Source organism: Myodes glareolus, chromosome 8, assembly GCF_982192425.1.
Source record: "Myodes glareolus chromosome 8, mMyoGla1.1, whole genome shotgun sequence".
In the NCBI taxonomy this organism is placed as follows: domain Eukaryota; kingdom Metazoa; phylum Chordata; class Mammalia; order Rodentia; family Cricetidae; genus Myodes; species Myodes glareolus.
This window is the reverse complement of record NC_142033.1, coordinates 92,294,647-92,316,195: the sequence shown is the minus strand read 5'-3', so window position 1 is coordinate 92,316,195 and position 21,549 is coordinate 92,294,647. Positions and strand designations below refer to the sequence as shown.

The 21,549-nt window shown below is 35.4% G+C and overlaps 1 protein-coding gene across 6 annotated transcripts in view; it reads right to left on the bottom strand.

Annotated features, from left to right (window-relative positions):
• Usp34 (ubiquitin specific peptidase 34) overlaps window positions 1–21,549 on the bottom strand; it is a 178,261-nt gene that overhangs the window by 56,846 nt on the left and 99,866 nt on the right. For all 6 annotated transcript variants that reach the window (XR_007232311.3, XM_085692268.2, XM_048435543.3 and 3 more), the window contains 11 exons: window positions 17,520–17,720; window positions 14,878–14,960; window positions 10,969–11,009; window positions 10,734–10,858; window positions 9,324–9,476; window positions 8,031–8,135; window positions 6,307–6,362; window positions 6,097–6,217; window positions 4,255–4,438; window positions 3,710–3,870; window positions 311–376 (listed from right to left, as the gene is read on the bottom strand). Coding sequence is in view for 5 of the 6 variants with exons in the window: in XM_085692268.2 (XP_085548394.2) it covers window positions 311–376; window positions 3,710–3,870; window positions 4,255–4,438; window positions 6,097–6,217; window positions 6,307–6,362; window positions 8,031–8,135; window positions 9,324–9,476; window positions 10,734–10,858; window positions 10,969–11,009; window positions 14,878–14,960; window positions 17,520–17,720 (1,296 nt within the window). In the remaining variant the exon portion in view is untranslated. The remainder of the gene's footprint in view (window positions 1–310; window positions 377–3,709; window positions 3,871–4,254; window positions 4,439–6,096; window positions 6,218–6,306; window positions 6,363–8,030; window positions 8,136–9,323; window positions 9,477–10,733; window positions 10,859–10,968; window positions 11,010–14,877; window positions 14,961–17,519; window positions 17,721–21,549) is intronic.

Sequence of the window (21,549 nt, the reverse complement as noted above, 5' to 3'; positions counted from 1 at the left end):
ACGTAGAAGTGTAAGCCAAATAAACCCTTTCCTCCCCAACTTGCTTTTGGTCATGGCAATTCATCACAGCAAGAGAAATCCGTGACAACCAGTGACAGGAAAAACAACTAGAAATAAAGAACAAATTAACAAGATATGTAACTCAGTTGTGACTGTTAAAGTCTTTATAACAAAGAAGAGAGATAACTAAAAACAAATCCATTTGAAAACAGTAAGCCTTAACAAAGACACTACAATCTTTAGTCACTATCTTAGTGGAATTTTTTGTTAAAAGATAATCTAAAATTTTCTTCAAATTTTTCAAACATACCATTAAATATGTAAACATTTTCTGAAGCTCCAAAAGAGTGGTTTTGTGCTTCATATCTTCTGAATACTGAAAGTCAAGAAGAAACTTGGTCAGAACACTAATGGTGGCATGCTGAACTTCGCACTAGACCTACAACGGTCTCTTTATCCCTCTCCTTATCCTTTCATCTCTATTTTTGAGAAAACAACTCACATTTCACTCTATCATTCCCATTATTTCTTAGAAAAATCAGAGTATTTTTCCATTACACTAAATACAGTGACGGCTATTATGATGGGTAACAAGAGAGGAAAAGAGAACGAGAGTGAGAGCGACAAAGAGATCTTCTTAAAATTTGCTTTTCTAAGCTTCTGTAAAACAAAGGACATGGTCAACATGACAAAACGACAGCCTACAGAATGGGAAAAGATATTTACGAACCCCACATCAGACGGAGGTCTTATCTCCAAAATATACAAAGAACTCAAAAAATTGGACACCAAAAGAACAAATAATCGTACCAAAAACAATCTACAGATTCAACACAATGCCCATGAAAATCCCAGCAAAATTCTTCAGAGAAAGACCTCGAAAGAACGATGCTCAACATCATATGGGAAAGCGAAAAACCCAGGACAGCCAAAACAATCCTGTACAATAAAAAAACTTCTGCAGGCATCACAATCCCTGACCTTAAACTCTGCTACAGAACTGCAGTACTGAAAACAGCCTGGTACTGGCATAAGAACAGACAGGAGGACCAACGGAACAAAATAGAAGACCCAGATATCAATTCATACATCATCAAACACCTAATCTTTGATAAAGAAGCAAAAAATATCAAATGGAAAAAAGAAAGCATATTTAACAAGTGGTGCTGGCATAACTGGATATCAACATGTAGAAGAATGAAAATAGATCCATATCTATCACAATGCACAAAACTCAAGTACAAATGAATCAAAGACCTCAACATAAAGCCAGTCATAATGAACCTGAAAGAAAAGAAAGTAGGAAGTACACTTGAACGCATTGGCACAGGGAACCACTTCCTAAATAGAACTCCAGCAGCACAGACACTGAAACAATTAATAAATGGGGCCTCCTGAAACTGAAAAGCTTCTGTAAAGCAAAGGACACGGTCAACAAGACAAAACGACCGCCCACAGAATGGGAAAAGATCTTCACTAACCCCACATCAGACAGAGGGCTGATCTCCAAAATATATAAAGAACTCAAGAAATTGGACACCAAAAGATCACATAATCTAAAAAAAAAAAAAAAAAAAGAAAGAAAAAGTACAGACCTAAACAGAAAACTCTCAAAAGAGGAATCTTTGAAAGACACTTAAGGAAATGTTCAACATCCTTAGACATCAGAGAAATGAAAATCAAAACAACTCTGAGATTCCATCTTACACCTGTAAGAATGGCCAAGATCAAAAACACTGATGACAACTTATGTTGATGAAGTTGTGGGGAAAAGGGAACACTTCTGCATTGCTGGTGGGAATGTAAGCTGGTACAATCCCTTTGGATGTCAGTGTGGCGATTTCTCAGAAAATTAGGAAACAACCTTCCTCAGGACCCAGGAATACCATTTTTGGGTATATATCCAAAGGATACTCAATCGTGCCACAAGGACAGGTGCTCAACTATTTTCATAAAAGCTTTGTCATAGCTAGAACCTGGAAACAACCTAAATGCCCCTCGACTGAAGAATGGATCAGAAAAATGTGGTACATTTACACAATGGAGTACTACACAGCAGAAAAAAATAACAACAGCTTGAATTTTGCAGGAAAATAGATGGAGCTAGAAAACATTATTTTGAGTGAGGTAACCCTGACACAGAAAGATGATTATCACATGTACCCACTAATAGGTAGTTTTTAAACATAAAGCAAAGAAAGCCAGCCTACAAATCACAATTCCAGAAAATGTAGACAAAAAAACAGACACTAAGAAAGACTTACATACATCTAATCTGCATGGGAAGTAGAAAGTAGAAAAAGACAACATCTCCTGAGTAAACTGGGAGCATGGGGATCTTGGGGGGAGGGTTGATTGGGGAAGGGGAGAGGCAGGGAGGGGAGCAGAGAAAAATAAAGAGCTCAATAAAAATAAAAAAAAATGTATAAAAATTTTTTTGAAAAAGAAAGAAAACCAGAGATGGAGGTGTTCAGGGTAAAGGAAACTAAGGAAAGAAACAGGTCAAGACCATGGAGGTCAAAGACACCAAGAAAGAACTTTCAGGGTTGACATCGTTAAAACTTTGGGAGAAGATTGAAGGTAGGAGGGGAGTGGCAGGGAGGGGAGCGGAGAAAAATGTGGAGTTCAATAAATATTAATAAAAAACATTATGTAGATCAAAATTCAATTAAAAAGAGGAATGAATTATTTTATATTTTATTCTGTTTTGTGTTTATTTGCCTGTGGAAGCCAGAAGTGGGTGTGGGATCTGTTAGAGTGAGAATTACAGATAGCTGTGAGCAGCCTGACATGGGTGCTGGGAACTGAACATTTGTCGTTTGGAAGAACAGGAAGTGATATCCATCTTTAGTCTGGAGGTTTAGTTTTTCACTGAAAAGGTTACTTAGATCTACTTAAAATAAGTACATCTTGTGTTCTTTCTGTTGATGCTAATTACTGACAAAACTGAAAGTTTAAGGTGTTCACTAATATGAACAAAACCACCAACAGGTATAACAAAGTCATTATGGGGAGATATCACTAAAAATATGATCCTTTGGTAACTATTGATTTTACCAAACAAATTAAACCCATTATAGAACTACTTTTAACTATCATCAATCTATATGCACATCACATTTTGAAATCCAACATAAATAAATACAAAAACCTAAAAACCTAAATTCATATGAATGTAATATAAATTGGAAAAGTTGAAGAGTAAAATAGATTAAAGGATTCAAACAAGAACTACACCACATTATAGAAAAAAGAAAAAAAAAGAATAGCATAAAGGCCATTCACCAACAAAGTATAAAATCAGATGTAAAAACACAAAACCACAAAGCACACGCAACTCAAAGCAGATTCACAAACTCATTTATTTTTGGCTCAAAATAAAGGAAACAACTCGGTTATCTAATATTACCTTGCTTGTTCAAGTGTTTTACTTATTTTTATGTGATTAAAAATCTGTATTGATTTTAACTGAAATACAATATTACCTGTGCATAGTGAGCATATAAAGTCCAAACTATGCTGTACTTTGAAACAAATTATTTCCACATAATGACCCTTCAAGTAAGTTTAAGTAAAATTAAAATATGCTTAAATAGTTAGCCTTGACATAGTAACGATTTTATATGTTCTTGGTATTAAGCAATACATGGTTATACTAAATTAATTAATTTTTAGGAATACATATTTGGTTTACAATTTGAAACTCTACCTTAGCAGTGAAGACAGCTTGCCTTGCCTCAGGTATCATATAAAGTTGCTGAATAGTGGATGCCAAATAACAAGTAGCTCCGAGGTTAGTCAAGCCAACAAATCGGCATTCTGCACGCACATCCTCATGAGGCCAGTAGTCCCATTTATAAGGTGCATGGGCTGCTGATACAAGAGGGAAGAGAAGATACCCCCAAACAAACTTAAACATATCTTGATTTGATTGGAAGTTACTACTTTAATTACCTAATTAAGATGTATAAAATATTATAACTTATAATATGTAAAATTTAAAAGAATCGTCAATGCTTTATTTTACTTGTAATTACATTATTAGATGCAAAGAAGGTCCAATTATTTAAACTATTTAAAGGTTTTCTACATTTTTCTATTTAAAACAAATGAATCCACTTTCTACTTATTGTGTTACACACACATCAACAATGTGTGTATAATAAAATATGTAGAAAGTGGATTCATTAAACAACACCCCTAGATTTTCGGGGTTGAGTTTCATAAAGATGAAATGACAAGAAGAATGCTCACACTGCATGTGCTGTGCCATCACCCAGTTGTGTATCAGCCTGTAGTTCTCAACAGACCCTTTTACCATCTCTACCAACAAATCATAAGCAGCGGCCCTTGAAGAGTGTGATTTGCACTTTGGCTGCCGTCGGTCCTTTAGACTGGGCAACAAAAACAGAAGATTGAAGATATCTCTTAAAAATTCCTAGGGGACAAGAAGAAAACAGTTGTTACAAAACTTGGATAACAATTATATTCCAAATACTATATTTGGAATATAATTGTAACACAAAATAAAATGGATAATAGGCTAACTATAATTTACTAAAATATTAGTTCAAAAATCATAGCAGAAGTTGGGTAGTGGTGGCACACGCCTTTAAATCAGCACAGAGTCTACTGAGCTAGTTCCAGGATAGGCCCCAAAGCTACTGAGAAACCCTGTCTCAGAAAACCAAATAAATAGAATGCAAAAAACAAATACAAAAACCAAAACAAAAACAAAAAAAAGAAAGAAAGAAAGAAAGAAAGAAAGAAAGAAAGAAAAGAAAAGAAAAGAAAAGAAAAAGAAAAAGAAAAGAAAATTTGGTCGAGTTCATTTTTGAGAAGCTGATAGCCATGCTCTTGGGTGTTTTACTTTCTTCCCAGCACCTCTTTTTCTTTTAATTTAATACAGTGCTTTAGCCAGTGTTAAAATGTGCTTAATGAAGTCTTCAACTTCACTTCATAACTAAAACATTGCACACTTTAAAATTAGGAAAAAGTTGGTTGCAAATGAAGATCTGAAAACTGATTCCATTGAAACAATTTAGATCCATCTCATGGTAAAACATGTGTCTACTATTCACAAAATTAAGAAGATAGTTGTAAAGTGACGTCTTTCATTTCAACTGTGGCATCTGCCACAGTTTTGACAAGTAGTGAGGTTCTTAATGTTTGTAATTTTTGTGCTGTGGACTTTGAGGAGTGGCTGTCCCTCAGTGAGGGTGAGGTGCTGTTCTTCAACCTGCTACCTAAGAGAATTATTTTGCTTGGTTTTGAGCTTTGGAGACAGGTCTCTCTCTCTCTCTCTCTCTCTCTCTCTCTCTCTCTCTCTATGTAGCCCTGGCTGACCTGAAACTCACTGTCTAGAGCACAATGACTTCAAACTCAAAGTCTTACCTGTCTCTACCACCAAAGTGCTGCCTCAATATTCAAAATTATATTCAGTAAGAAACCACAATGTAATGCAGAAAAAATTAAAAAAACCATACTAGCTCATGCCACTATTGCCAGCACTTAGGAGTTAGAGGTAGGAAGATCATGAGTTTAAATCCATCATTGGCCACAAAGAATAACAAAAGTGTTTAAAGTCGGCCTGGGTTACCTCGATTTCAAAGCAACCAAAAAAACCACAGCAACAGCAACAACAACAACAACAACATATCAAAACATAACTCTTTCCACTATAATTATTATTATATAAACAATATATCTTTTTTAAAAAATATTTATTTATTCATTTATTATATATACCCTATTCTTTCTGCATGTATGCTTGCAGGCCAGAAGAGGGCACCAGACCTCATTACAGATGATTGTGAGCCACCACGTGGTTGCCGGGAATTGAACTCAGGACCTTTGGAAGAGCAGGCAATGCTCTTAACCACTGAGCTATCTCTCCAGCCCTAAACAATATTTCTTAAATGTGCATAGAGGGCCTACAACTTGCTCAGAGAATCAAGGCATTTGCTGCCAAACCTCATCTTCATCATCAAGCTCTAGCAAGCTTTGTTTGGATCTACTGCTCTGAAACAACAAAACACACACTGTAAAAAGAAGCTTCAGTTGTATTTCATGCACGTATTTTATTTTGAAGCATACCTGTCCTTCTCTTGAAAACTTGAAAGGTGGTTTGTGCTTAATAACACTTGTTGCAAGCCTTAGAAGTCCGGAAAGCCCATCATCTTCTATATTACCATCCAGGTGATCAAGGATCTCCCTACTATTAAAAGAACACAAGCAAAAGATTAAACAAAGATATTTTTTATCTTTGTTCAATAATGTAATTGTTAATTCAGTATCAGACTTTACCTGCGAATACAGTCAGCCAAATGTCTTGCCAAAGCATCTAAATCAAGGAGTGTTGTCTTAAGACAAAAAGAAAATACAAAATTCAAATAAGGCTTTTATTTTTGGTGTTAAACAGATTAGAAAAACAAATTATTTCCTTATATGTAATAAAAGTTGTATTTTGCAAATTAAGTTATACACTCAAGGTACCTATTCTTCTAAATGATATAACTTTTAAAAACGCTATCATTTTAAATGTACCATTAACAGTCCCATCAAAAAAATTATGATTAGCAAGGAGGTAATGGTACACTCCTTTGATTTCAGGACTTGGGAGGCAGAGGCAGTTGGATCTCTATGAGTTTAAGACCAGCCTGGTCTAAGAGCGAGCTCCAGGATAGTCAGAGCTACACAGACAAATCAAATCGAGTCTTAAAAACACACACATTCAAAAAAAAAATCATGATAGATTATGATATCCAGAGCAATAAATTATGATAAACCAGTAATCAACTGAGATCATACTAAAGCTTTTTTTAAACTTCATTTATCAAGATGTAAATTATATATAGGCTAGTGATGTATAACACTGTATATTGCCCACAGCTTTAACACTGTTTCTATTGTTAACATCTTTGACCTAAGCTTTAATAATAAACTAAACAACAGTTAATTTATGGCAGTTTTAATTGACAACCTAAGATACAAAAAGATTTCATAAATAAAACTTAATCTAAGAGAGCTCTCAAATAAACTAAAGCTCTAAGACTAGAATTAAAACTTGTTCATTAACACAAGTAAATGATAATGTAGGATTAAAAAAATAGTTTATCTTCACATATTTACATAAACTTTTCATTTTACATATCAGGACTCTAATAAAATAAAAAGTTACATAAATAAATAAAAGCTGGGCAGTGATGATGCATCCCTTTAATCCTAGCACTCAGGAGGCAGATCTCTATGAGCCTGAGACCTGCCTGGTCAACAAAGAGAATTCCAGGACAGGTTTCAAAGCTACATAGAAACTCTGTCTCAAAAAAAAAAGCTGGACAGGCAGACAGACAGAAACAAAACTAAAAAATACAAATTTCAGGGCTGGAGCCATGGCTCCAGGGTGAAATAAACACGATGTTCTTCCAGAGGACCCCAGTTTGGTCCCCAGGACCCACAGTAAAGAAATACATCACCATCTGAAACTGAAGCTCTAGGCCCTGGAGTGGTTCTCAATATTCTAATGCTGAGACTCTTTACTACGGTTCATCATTTTGCGGTGACCCTCCCAACCATAGATATTGTTACTACTTCATAACTGTAATTTTGCTACTGTTATGAATTCGTAATATAAATATCTGATATGAATGATCTGATTGTACAAAGAGAACCAGAGTAATAGGGACTAAGCTGCTCTCTCCTGGCCTCTATGGGCACTGCACTTATGCTAGCAGGGATAATTTAAAAAGTAAAGTGTTTACAATGCATATTTCACTTTCCAATTAAAGTTTACAAATATTAGATTGGTCGAGAGTACTTACAGATGCTTACAAATGAAGATACACTTTAACAGTTAAAATCAAAGTAAAAAAAGTAGAGAACACAGAAGTATTAAAAGAAAAGTTAGGTCAGTATCCACTACTTACACATTAATAAATATGCCCTCCCCTGAAAGGACAAGTAAAACCAAGAATATCCATATGTATAACCCGGATCCATTAATAAATTAATAGGTAATTTTCTGAACATACCTGACTAGCATCCTTTATATGTATGTTGTCCACTAATTTGCATAACAACCAAAAATATTCTTTACATCCAGGTTTTAACATTGGTTCTTCTTCATAATCATCTATCTATTAAAACAAATTTTAAACTTTGAAATCATTTTTAGAATTATAATGTATTTAAGCAAGTACAGGCTTTATGAAATTAAATGCCCACACAAATAAATAGCACTCAATCTCTAAGAAAAGATGAATAAATCATAAAATCAGAGAAAAAGAAAATGAGACTATTAAGGTACCTAAAAGAGAAGACAACTTTAGAACAACAATCTCAAACTGGGGGTCATGGTGCCAGTCTGAGGCTGGCAGACATAATTCAGTTCAAGCTCCGACTGGGGTTTTCAGTGAAACCCCGTCTCAAAAACAAAACAAAACAAACAAAAAAAAGAAAAGAAAACAAACAACAACAAAGAGATAAGAAAAACAATTTCCAATTTTCTAGAAAGGACACAATCAGAGGAAAATATGCAAATGCTACAGTATACAGTTTTATGAATTATTAAAAATATGGGGACTGGAGAAATGGCTGTGTTTAAGAACACTGGCTGTTCTTCCAGAGGTACTGAGTTCAATTCCCAGCACCCACATGGCAGCTCACAGCTGTCTGTAACTCCAGCTCCAGATCTGCCACCACCATATAGACATGCATGCAGGCAAAACACCAATACACATAGAATAAGGACAAATAGTTAAAAAAACAAAATACTAGCCAGGCGATGGTGGCACAAAGCTTTAATCCCAGCATTCAGGAGGCAGAGGCAGGCAGATCTCTGTGAGTTTGAGGCCAGTCTGGTCTACAGACCTAGTTCCAGGATAGGCTCCAAAGCTACAAACCCTGTCTCGAAAAACCAAAAAAAAAAAACCACAAAATTATTAAAAATACTTTAACAGCCTTCTGAATTCATTATGTGTCACAATGGGTTTATTTTAAAAAAACACACACAAGGAATAAAAAGTAAAAAATCAAATATGTTACGAAGTCAGAAAGGAAGCTGCATCATAAATTTTCAACTTGGTAGGAATAAACCGTATTTCCAAAGTAGCATTCTTATGACAGACAACACAAAGATGAAATCAAATCACATAGATGTTAGTAGATGTACTGATGACGATAAGAATGGTAAGATTAAACAGCCATCATAGTGTGAACCTATAATGCCAGCATTTCAGAAGTGGAGAAAGGAGAACCAGAAATTCATGAGATAACTACAAAAATATAGTACACAATAATAAATTTGCAGCAAGGTAAAATCTTACCCTTAGAGGTTTGAGAGCTTGAGCATCAGGAAGGAATTTCAACAAGGTTGAGGCAGCCAAAAGTAGAAAAGATCGATGAATTGAGTCTCCTCCATCTAGTCCTGATAGAGATAACTTATAAAGACCATTGCAAGATTCATGACGAACTGCAGTCTAAAGGGAAAAAAAGGACAATTTGAGAATTAGGAAGCTATTCTCAAGTTAGGGATATAGCCCAAGTGATAATGAGTTTGCTTGAGTTTGTTCCTCAGCATTTTACCCATCAGGTAGTAGTGACGTACCTGATACAGCAGGCTTGCAATCCCATCAGTGGAATATTATGCTCAGCTACACAGTGAGTTGGAGACCACACTGTTTCAAGAATTTAATCTTATCCTAAACTGCATTATCAATCTTGAGATCAGACTGGGTTACATGAGACCTTGTTTTCAAAGAGACAGACAAATAAACAGAATTCCTGGGAGTGTAATACAGAAGTAGAGTAGAGGTTTTCCATGTGAAAAGCCTTGGGTTTGAGACCAGTTAGGAGGGATGGAGGAATATATGAACAAGAGAGAAGGGTGGGAATGTGTGTGTGGAGGAAGAAAAAGAAATGGGAAAGAAAAAAGTAAAGGGGATAAAAGAAATGAGAGAAGTCAAAGTAGAAAAAAGAAGGATAATTTTGTTGAAATAACTCTAAAAAAAATTGTTTGAAATAGGGTTTCAGGTTGTCTATGGTAACCCAAAACTGCTGGCCAAGAATCTTTATCCTTTTGTCTATACCTTCCAAGTGCTGAAACTACAGGTGAGCATGATCACAAAGCCAGTTTACTTCTTTAGCAAGGTATTTTAAGTTTTGTTTAGGAGTGCAGAATTTTGCACACTGCATGCATAAGAAAAGCAAGTGATCTACTATAAGAGCAACCCTAGCAACATACTATAAACTTAACACTGATAACACATATGTACATAAACAACATATAATCATACAAAGTAGTCAATGTTGTGTGGCAATGCACGTTAACATCTTATTAATAAATGCCTAATTATGGCTATAAAGCAGAAACAAATATAAAAATATACAGGAAAAATTAGGATAAAAGAAGGTTTTCATAATTATGTTATTTACAACATAAATTACAGGACAAAATAATTTTGGAACCAGAAGCAACTTATGAAAGTATTTAAGTTTGAACATTTCATAGATTTCAAGTGATCTGTCCAGATGTTACAGTGGCTACCTGGAACAGTGAGAACAGAGCAAAATTTAAAAAAGGCAAATATTAATGACACAGAATTAACAGATTCTAAGGCAAATAGGTAATGTAATAATGAATATAATCATGAACATTTCTTTACCATTATAGATCTTGTTTAACAATACAAAAAGTTTTAAAAGGAGAAGCACCAATCTTTAATGTTTCACCATACCTCAGGAATAAGGAGGGTCAATTTCTTCAGCCAATCTTGTAAATGATCACTATCAGCAAGGCTAGATTTCACTAAAGAGCAGCAATGAGCCCAGCTCACCAAGAGCCACATTGAATAATGTGAAACTAAAAAAAAAAGCATTATACAGGTCTGTGTTAAGACAGAGTGATCATTACTAAATACAAAATATTAATAATTAAATTTAAAAATACAAATAACTTTGTTGAGCACTTACCTTCATGTCTAGACCTGTGATCAGACTGAGCTTTCAAAACCCTGTAAAACAAAAATATGCTATCACTACTAATTAAAACTGTCAATGAAGTAAAAAAACTAATGACTACATATCCATTAAAGTTTACAACTTCACTCCAAATAGATTTAAGAAAATTACTACTATGGTTTCACTTATTTTAAAACCACTAGTAAATGAAATTCTTGGGAAAGCAACTAGATGGTCTTCAGAGGATAGGATAGAGGAGGAGAGCAGTAGAAGGGGTTGTTATCAAAGAGTGAGAAACTTCAGAGAGGCATAAATTTCAAGATCTGTTGCACAGCATAATAATTACATGTCAATAAAAACACACTGATGGGGCAAGTGTGGTAGCACAATGGCGGCACATGTATTTAAAACCTGCACTTGGGAGGAAGAGGCCAGCATGTGAGTTCAAGGGGGCCTGGTCTAAAAGTGAGTTCCAGGACAGTCAGGGCTGTTACACAGGGAAACCCTGTCTTGCAAAACCATACAAAGTAAGTCAATAAATAAACAAACCAAAAACCAAATATCAAAACAACAAAAAATACACAAACATGGCTCATTAGTAGACTTAAAAAAAAAAAAATGAAGTACCATGACCATGCTACTGGTGTTCTGTCTCTAGCAAACAGTAGCAGACACCTGCTTAGCATGTAAAAGGCCCTGGGTTAGGCCCTTGATACAAAATGTAACAGCACATTCCCGATTCAAATAAAAATGAAAGAGAATGGTGCTGTAGGCCTGTAGCTCCAGCTAATCAAAAGACTGAGGCAGGAGAATTTTGGCATTGCTAGGCTAACTTGTGGGCTCTCTCCTTCCACTACATGGGTTCTAGGTGGTCTATACCTTTATCTTACTTACCTCTGAACAATATTGTTGGCTCCAAAAATAAATTTTGAAAGAAATTAAAACTCACTTATAGATTTTTTTAAAAATCAGACATGGTAATATAGTAATCAAGAATTTTGATTATTTAGTTTAGTGAGATTTTTAAAAAAAAAAACTTACTACCATTGTGTGTATATGCTTCGTTGGGTGGCAAGGACTTTAACTCACTGGGACATCTTGCTAATCTGTGTGTGTGTGTGTGTGTAATAGTTTTTTTTTTTCAAAACAGGATCCTCCTCTGGCCTGTGTTGACTTCCCAATCCTTGACCTCAGGTTCCAAAGTAGCATTATAGAAGTGCACCCACATACCTGGCCCTCATGTTTAGTTTTTAAAACCCATACTCACACAATACACTTACCTCTTACTTTAACAACGATCTACACATGTCTATAATTTTCTTGTCTCTTTGTTTTTTGAAACAGGGTCTCTCTGGAGCTTTGGAGCCTGCCCTAAATCTCACTCTGTAGACCAGGCTGGCCTCCAACTCACAGAGATCCACTTGTCTATGCCTCCTGAGTGCTGGAGTTAAAGGTGTGCACCACTAATGCATGGCACATGTCTATAGATTCTATGTTCATCTAATTTTAATGCATTAGAAAATTTTTAGTAACAGGCAAAAGGTTTGTTGTTCTAGTTTCTTGGGTGAGGGCTTTTGAAAACATTACAGCAAACTGAAAATGTTCTAAAACAAAACAAAAACAAGCAGAGTTGTACATATTGGAACATGGTTGGATTCTCAGTATTCGACAGGCTGAGGCAGGAGAATTTCAAGAGAGAGGCCAGGCAGACCTGCCAAGATCATGTTTCAAAATAAAAAATACCAGCAATGATGCTGCATATCTTTACTTCTGCACTTGGGAGGAAGAGGTAGCGGCAGGTGAATTGCTGTGAGTTCCAGGACAGCCAGAGCTGTTACAGAGAAACCCTGTCTCAAAAAAAAGGGGGGGGGGGAGGAAGGAAGGAGGGAAGGAAGGAAGGAGGAGAAAAGAAGGAAGAATGGCCTGTACTACTAAAATATCAATACTATAAAGAAAAGGTTAGGAACATATCTCTACTTAAGAAAAGTATGACAACTAATAGCAAAAAATAGTTCCCATGATGCTAAACCAAGAATAAATTAACAAGATAATAGGGGATTAGGGGGACGGTTCAATGGGTAACCATCACTGCTTTGCAAGCATAAATACGTGAATTTGAATCCCAAGTAAACAAGTAAAATGAAAGGCATGGATGCACCTAGCCATTAGAGGGCAGAGACAGGCAGAGCTCCAGAATTTGTAGACAAACCAGCCTGGCTGAAAAGGTGGTTTGTGAGTTTTTGTCTCAGTAAGATATTCTGCCTCAAAGCAGTATGATGGAGAGCAATAAAGCAAGACAGTAACACCTTGGTGCCTTTGCACGAACTTACCCATATTATCAAGGGTTTCAGGATTTGGTTTATGGTAGAATGTTTGTCTGATGCCTAGCACTATTTTTTAAAAAATCAGACATATCAATGTTTAATTTCTTAAAATTCTGTCTATGTGTGCGTGTATACATGTTCACATATGCACATGCTCATGGGAGCCAGAAGAGGTCATCATATCCCTGGACTTAGATTACAGGCAATTGTGAATGTCCAAGTATGGATGTTGGAACCAAATTCCAGTCTTCCACAATAACTGTGCATACTCTTAACCACTAAGTTATCTCAGAAAATCCAATACTGGATTATGTAAATTAATCTGTTTATACTCAGGGTTAAACAGATGGTTCAGTGGTTAAGAGTACTTGGTACTATTTCAGAGGACCTAAACCAGGTAGTGTGGACAAATATCAGGCAACTTACAACCACCTGTAATTTCAGCTTCAGGAGACTAGAAATACTCTTCAGATTTCTGCTGACTCCAACACTCACTAGTGCACACACACACGTCTAGTTATTAAGAATATATCCTTAATTTTAAGAAACAAATATCAAAGTATTTCTAGATAGTCACACTGTCTAGACCTTACATTCATAAACTTCCTTAGAATTTACAAACACAGAAATGATCAGGAATACATAAGTTTGACAAATGTTAACAAGATATGAAAATTTGGGGTAAACAGTAGAACAATATAATTAAAAATCCTAATAACTTTTCTGGTAAACTTTGTTCGAAATGAAGTGGTTATTAACTGTTTTAATGTTTATCACGTAGATGCAAGCATGGCCGGAGCTGCTGTCAAGTGTCTTCTATTATTCTCTACCTTATCTTTAAGAAGGGTATCTCTTTTACTAAAGTAGACCGGCTGAGTTCTAGGGATCCTGCTATCCCTCTCATTCAGTTCTAGGGCTATAGGTATGGGACACAGCACCTGACATTCATATGGGTACTTACAGTTGAGCTCATGTTCTCATACATAAGTATGTAAGTATTTTAGCCACTTAGCCATTCCCTGGCCCCGAAATGAAAGATTTTTAATTTTTGTTTTTCCCTTTCTTGAGACAGGAAACTCACTATGTAGAAAAATATGATAGAGGAGGGTCATCTGTCTATGTGTTACTTTCACTGGTTAATAAAGAGACTGCCTTGGCTTTTGATAGGGCAGGATTTAGATAGGTGGAGTAGACTGAACAGAATGCTGGGAGAAAGAAACAGAGTCAGGAAGAGGCAGAGAGCCACCCACCATGAAGCTGCCAGGTCAGACATGCTGAATCTTTCCCAGTAAGCCACAACCTCGTGGTAAGATACAGATTATTAGAAATGGGTTGAATCAATATGTGGGAGTTAGCCAATAAGAGTCTGGAGGTAATGGGCCAGGCAGTGTTTAAAAGAATACAGTTTCCGTGTAATTATTTTGGGTAAAGCTAGCCAGGCAGCAGAACACAGCTCGCTGCTCCTTCTACACCAATACATAGGGATCCACCTGATTCTGCTTCCAGAATACTGAAAGGTGTGTGCCACCAAGACCAGTGAAAAAATGAAGTTTAATAACTGCATATACATACACATAAAACACATAAAAATGCATACCTAGGAGCCAGATTATCATACGTATAAGCAACAGACATAAGTCGCTGAATCAAACTGGTTCCTTGGACAAGCACAAGAAACACCTTTAAAAATAAAAACATCAAGAAAATCTTTGAATAGAGCAAAATACAAAGAGTACTTTCATTTCCCCACCTCCTTTAAATTCATGCACCAGCAAGTTTTATTTCTCGTGACTTTGATACGCATATTAAGCTACAGTTGTTTTGGTAAAAAAAAATTTAAAAATATATACATGTATGTTTCCTAGCTGTATAACATCTAATGAAAATACTCTGAAAAAAGAAGGATATACAGGTATAAATGGCAAGCCTATCTGACTAGATACAAGTTTCATTAAATATTTCAACTTTCAACCGCCACGAAGTTGCAGATATTTTAAAAGCAAATCACTCTAAAAATTCCCTAACTATATTTTACATCAATATTTGCATGCCTTTATAAGTATTCAAATCTCAAAAGTAAAGTACTATTATCAATAAACATAGAAATTATTTGGTGAGAAGCTAAAGAGATGGCTTAACAGTACCTGCAATTTGTAAAAGGGATGCAGGCTCAGTTCCCAGAACTCACCCAGAGGCTAACAACTGTATGTAGCTCCAGTTTTAGGGGAATCCATACCCTTTCTCTGGCTTCCTGGGTCACCATGTAAGTATGTAGAGCACATATAAACACTCATACACATAAAAGTAAACCATTTTATAAAGGAAATTCAGGAGTTGTTAATGGAAAGAATCATAGTCAACTTGACCATATTATAATGTGGAAGGTTTCTTTTGGTAAAAATATACATAACAGAAACATTAAAGACGTTGTCTAGTATCTCTCACAATGTAACACTTTGGAATGCATTTATAATTCACGAAACATTTCATATTTAAGGAATACAAATAAGGCAGTAAAGATGGCACCCAGAGCACTCGGGTTCAATTCCCAGCACCCACATGGCAGTTCACAACTGTCTGTAACTCCAGTTCCAGGGAACCCAACAACCATGGCAAAACATCAATGCACATTTTAAAAAGAAAAAAGGAAAATTAATAGAGAGGTACAAATACTCTACAATACTAGGAAAGATTAATTTTAACCCCTAACATTGCAAAAGTGTTAAATAGGTTAAAATTAACCCCTAACATTGCAAAAGTGAAACATGCTTTAGGTTCCCAATAATACCAATGTTTTCCAAATCTTAACATTCACCACCAAATTCCTCTATCTGTAACAATTCACTACTCTTGTGTTCTTCGACAGGTAATAAAATGAGGCGTGCCTCTCAAAGGTTGACAAAATGAGGAGAGATTTCACTAAAAAGCAATCTTAGTCTTTCCACATCCCCAATAACAAACGGAGACGGTGAAGGATATATATCTGAATACCTGATCAAAGAATGGTCAAAATGATTATCCTCTCCTTTCTCCATTCCTCGCTCCCCCATCCCCAAAAAAAGACAGAATCTCTCTATGCCGCTCTGGCTGGGCAGACCTCCCGAGTTCTGCCTGCCTGTCTCTTCATCAGGAGTGCAAGAATCCTAGATGAGCACCACCACACCTGGCCTAGGAACTCTATGATGAAGGATGTGCTAGTTTTTAAAAGTTTTTCTAAATCTAGCATCCTCTGCATTTTCTGTAGAATGCTAAAACTAGGACATGACAAGCATCTTCCCTTGCCAGCTAGCTTCCTACTATGACCTGTCACACTGGATTATAGCTTTGCATGTTTTTCTTGTGAGGACTGCTCCGGGTGTTCATCCAGAAAGCTCCATTTAAAAAATTTGTGTGTGTGTGTGTGTGTGTGTGTGTGTGTGTGTGTGTGTGTGTGTGTGCGCGCGCGCACACGCCGTACACTGCATGTATGCAGGTACACAAAAAGGTCACAAAAGTGGACTAGATCTCCCTGGAGCCAGTTATGAGCTGTGTGGTGGGGTACTGAACCAAATTAAAGACTTCCTAAAGAGAAGTGTTTTTAACTACTGAGCCATCTCAACAGCTCCAGTCTTCCAACTACCTAAAGGACTCCTTTTACTAGCTTTTATATGGTATCCTCTGAGAATCAAGAAATAGTTGAGCAAAACCCCATTTTTCAGAAGCCTAAATCCACTTCAACAGGTTCTTTGGTAAGTTTCTGACTGCTTAATAACTCCAACAGTGATCTACATCTAGCTCTAGGAGAGGTGAACAGATTTTTACCTAAATTTTTTCAGCACTCTCTTTGATTTCTTTTTAGCACTTCAACACATATGTTGAAACACATATGTATGAAATCCATCTTTTTATTATATTTCCTGTGTTGAAATACCTAGTACGATTTCCTTATTTTTCTGAATGGACTCTGGTACACTTCGAATGTAAGTTACAAAGTTCTGGTAATACATGTGGGTGTAAGATTAGACAACATATTAAAATACACATCATGCATTCCATTAAATGAAAAACTGAAAATTATTACCAACACATCACTATAATTTTAAATTTTAACACTGCTGTAGTTGCTAGGTAGTATAAAAAATCTAGAACAGTATTTATGTGTTAGTACATGTCTTCACTTTGTAAAAACTAAACCATATGCTTTCTTAAAACTTAAGTAGAATTCATTAGGACAATTTAATTTTGATTTCTGAATGTTACCTCTGTTAATCGTGGTATATGAAGACTCTTGGCATGATCACCAGTAGCCTTTCTTGATTTTCCAGGCCAGGTTCTTTTCCTGTGACTTTCAGCTATTCCAGACCATGCAAAGACATCGTGATACGCTAAATCCAAATCAGATGGATCTACTGCAAACTGGCAGATTAATTTCAGCAAGCAAGCAAGACAATCTAGCTGCCACTGTGAAGGAGAAAACAGTGTCAGCTCTCAATTTTCATTTATGTGATAAGTATGATCACTATACAACTTTGAAATAAAAAGACAAAAAGAATTGGCTAGTTTTTAAGCAATGTGCTATATGACTTTTAAAAATTATGCAACTTTAAAAAAATGCTCCACAACTAAATTAAACTCTCACAATAAACTTCTTCCCACTGAGTTCATAAATGTGAACAGCAAAGGAATTTCTGCATTTAAAATGAAACTTTCATAGGTAATTTTCATAAAAATTATTTCAATCACCAAGAGGTTTCTTCAACCACTTCTCTAGAATTTATAACTCAATGCCTTTGCTTAATTAAGAGGGGTAAACCATCTGTGACACACCAGAAAGAAAATTATTCTTTTGTATATAGCATAATATTGGCAAATGGGCATTAGTATCTGAATTCAATGGTTCATAAGTTAAATGAGCTTTCAGCTGAGCATACCCCATGGGTATACTTTAGTTTCAATCCTACAAGAATAAAGGCTGGAAGAGCCCTCAAACCAGTCTGGTCTACAGAACTAGTTATATGACAGCCAAGGCTACACAAAGAAACTCTGTCTCAAAAACAAACAAACAAATAAACAAACAAACCCCCAACAAACAACAACAAGAACAAAGACTGATGAAAAAACATATAGTAGTCCAACAGTCTTCTCATCAAAGGCAGCTAATTCCTACATACATTCAAAAGGCTAGAATTGCTAATCCATTTCATTCTGATTTGTAGCCAATTTTTACTCCAGGTTCTAGATACTTGCCATGGACTCAATTAAAACAGTGATCACTACAGAAAGTTTTGCATTCAAAAGCTATGGCTAGCATTACTTTAATTTTCCTTTTTGAATATAAATTTTAACAGAATATATATAATAAATTAGAAATGACACATTTGTTTTCCAAGAAATTATTTTAAAATGTACTTAATAGATATCCACAAGATTTCTGGAAAAATATGCTGCAAAGACTGCACTTTTCAAAATTATTAGAAATGCTAACAAAGGGCCAAGCATGGTTGTGCACACCTTCAACCCCTACACCTAGAAGGCAGAGGCAGGCACATCTCTGAGTTGAAGGCTAGAGCTTGATCTACATAGTGAGCTCCAGGCCAGGAAAAAGGCATTTCAAAATAACAACAGGAACAACAAGGAGATGACAGCCCATTCACCAATACAATGAACTGCATAATAAATTATGCATATGCTTATTCCACACTAGTGATTGTTTTTTTTAAAAAAGACACGGTCTCACTATGCAGATATGGCCAACCTGAACTCACTATGTAGACCAGGATTAATATTTTCAGACCATAGGGAGTCCCGACTAAGCTAAAGGATGCTTCAACTGAAAATCTTATACTTATCACATATGGATTTAATATAAATATTCACTGAGTAGAATAATTAGTATAAAACATAAAATTTACAATGAATTTTAAGTTCAAATAGCAACAAGAAACTTTCTTTAAACAAGCTAATTGGAACATCACTTATATTCAGCAGAAGAATTCCAGAAATTTCACTACAATAAATCCTTGGTCACGTAGTCTCCTGGTTGCAATGGGTACACTTACATCTATCCACCAGAAAAAAAGTATCCTTCCCTGAGTAATAACAATACCATGCTACTACAAAATGTCATCAATATAATTCAAATAAAAAAATAAAATTAGTTTCAACAAATGGTATTAGTAAAATTAGATATTTATATAAATAAATAAACCAATTCAAACTTATCTTTCCCATGCAGAAGCTAACTCAAATGCAATACCACAAGCACTGACTATTGAAAAGAAAACTGCAAAACTGGATAGAGGGCCAGAAAGAAATCAGGTAAATGTTTCCTGTGCAGACCAGAGAAACTAAGTCCAGATTCAACATAAAGCCAAGTGTGATGACATGTTACAGTACACCCAGCTGGAATGGGGGTGTAGAGGAAAGTGGATCCAGAGGATTTCACTGTCCAGCCAACGAGATGAAATAGTTCTCAAGGTTCTCAAAAACTAAGGTGGACAGCCACAGTGAGGTCAGCCTCTGGCTTCCACATACAGGTACACTGGAGTCTACCAGAAGACACATTCATATGTAAAAGAATACTTAAGTACTGCTCCAATTACAAATTTTTATGAACCAAAATTTTAATATACGGTAAGAAAAAGGAAAATAAGTTTCTTCAAGCTGCTTTGTTGGAAGCAGACTATTTATAAAACAATCAGAATTCTGGGGGTGAAAGCATTCTGCATTCTTAAGCATTTTTAAGCATTTCATAAGGATTGAGGCTTCCAAAACTGTAACTCTCTTAAAATGACTGAATTATGACTCACATAAATAAAACTTCACTTAAAATCGATGAAAGCCTTAAATACAAATTAAAACAAGAAAATGATCATCAATCTTCAACACCATAATTACACAATGCCACAAAAGTATAAGCATCACAGAGACATATGACTTGTCCAAAAGTAGGATATATTGCATGCAGCACAGCAGGAAAGGGAAAGTTATTCAACTGCTGGCAGAAAGCAGCCTGCTTGCTAAGAAATCAGTATCCAAATACACAATGGACATTTAAAACTCAATCATAAAAAAGGTACAATAGGCTTGAATCAACATAAATGCAAATAAAGGTTCAAGAGGGACAAAAAACACACAGAAAGCTCTTAAAATCACAAAGGTTATTAGAAAAACATAAACAAACACTCAACATATTAACTTCACAGGTTGTAGGCTGTGAAAATAGTAAATAACCTTTGTATGGAAACTAGGATATACAGTGCTGGCTGGAATATAAATGTTAGACTTGCTAAAATGACTCTTAAAATATTAAACATGATGACTGGATCCAGCAACTATATTCATAAGTAAACACCAAACCAGGCCAAAATCACAGCAACATAGTGATAACAGCCACCAGTGGGAACACAACAAATACCCAACTGGTAAATGTACTCCTGCCTGACTGAAAAGGTATTTGAAAAGGCAAAGGGACATTCACAGGTGAAATCACAAAAGCACATACACACACAAAGTCACAAAAGACTAATATTACACAAAGAGACACTCAATATATGATTAACACTGGGAAAATGAAATTTTATTAATTTTAAAGTTTACTACTTTTTAAAATTTGAAACACAGAGTTTAAAAGGAAAGCAAAGGAGCCAGTGAAGTAGCACATGAATAAAAACACTTATCATGAGTAAAAATACTTATCATGAAAACCTCTTAACCTGAATTTGTTGCCAGTCACCAGAGCCTAATAAAGTGGAGGGAAAGAATCAACTGCACAAAGTAGAACAAAATATCATCAGATAACTGGTACTGACTTGTTGCAAACAAGTTAACACTTCATTTGAACTCCCAATAAAAATGATCTGCTTTATATGTAATTAAAAAGATTGAACAGCATTACTGCATAAAATTAAAGTTGTGAATATTGCAACTTTCTATTGCTAATATTAAAGCACTATTTCTTTAAATTAATAGTGGTAAGTTAATAGGGTCTTTTTTTCCTCCAAAGGTGTTTTTTTTTTTTTTAAATGAAGGCCAATACTTACGGGAAATATTACAAAAACTGAAAAACTTTCTAATTATTATAAAATGGAAAGGTTTATTATTCTCAGTTTCTTGATCCCATGGAAGATCAAGTGTAAAGATCAGAAGACAACTTTGTGAAGATCATTTTTTTTTCACCACTTGATGCCAGTGATTGAACAATTCATCAGGCTTTCATGGTAAATGCTTTAAGTCACTAAGCCATCGTCTCAAACCAAAAATAACGCTTCCTCTTTGCTTCATTTGGTTA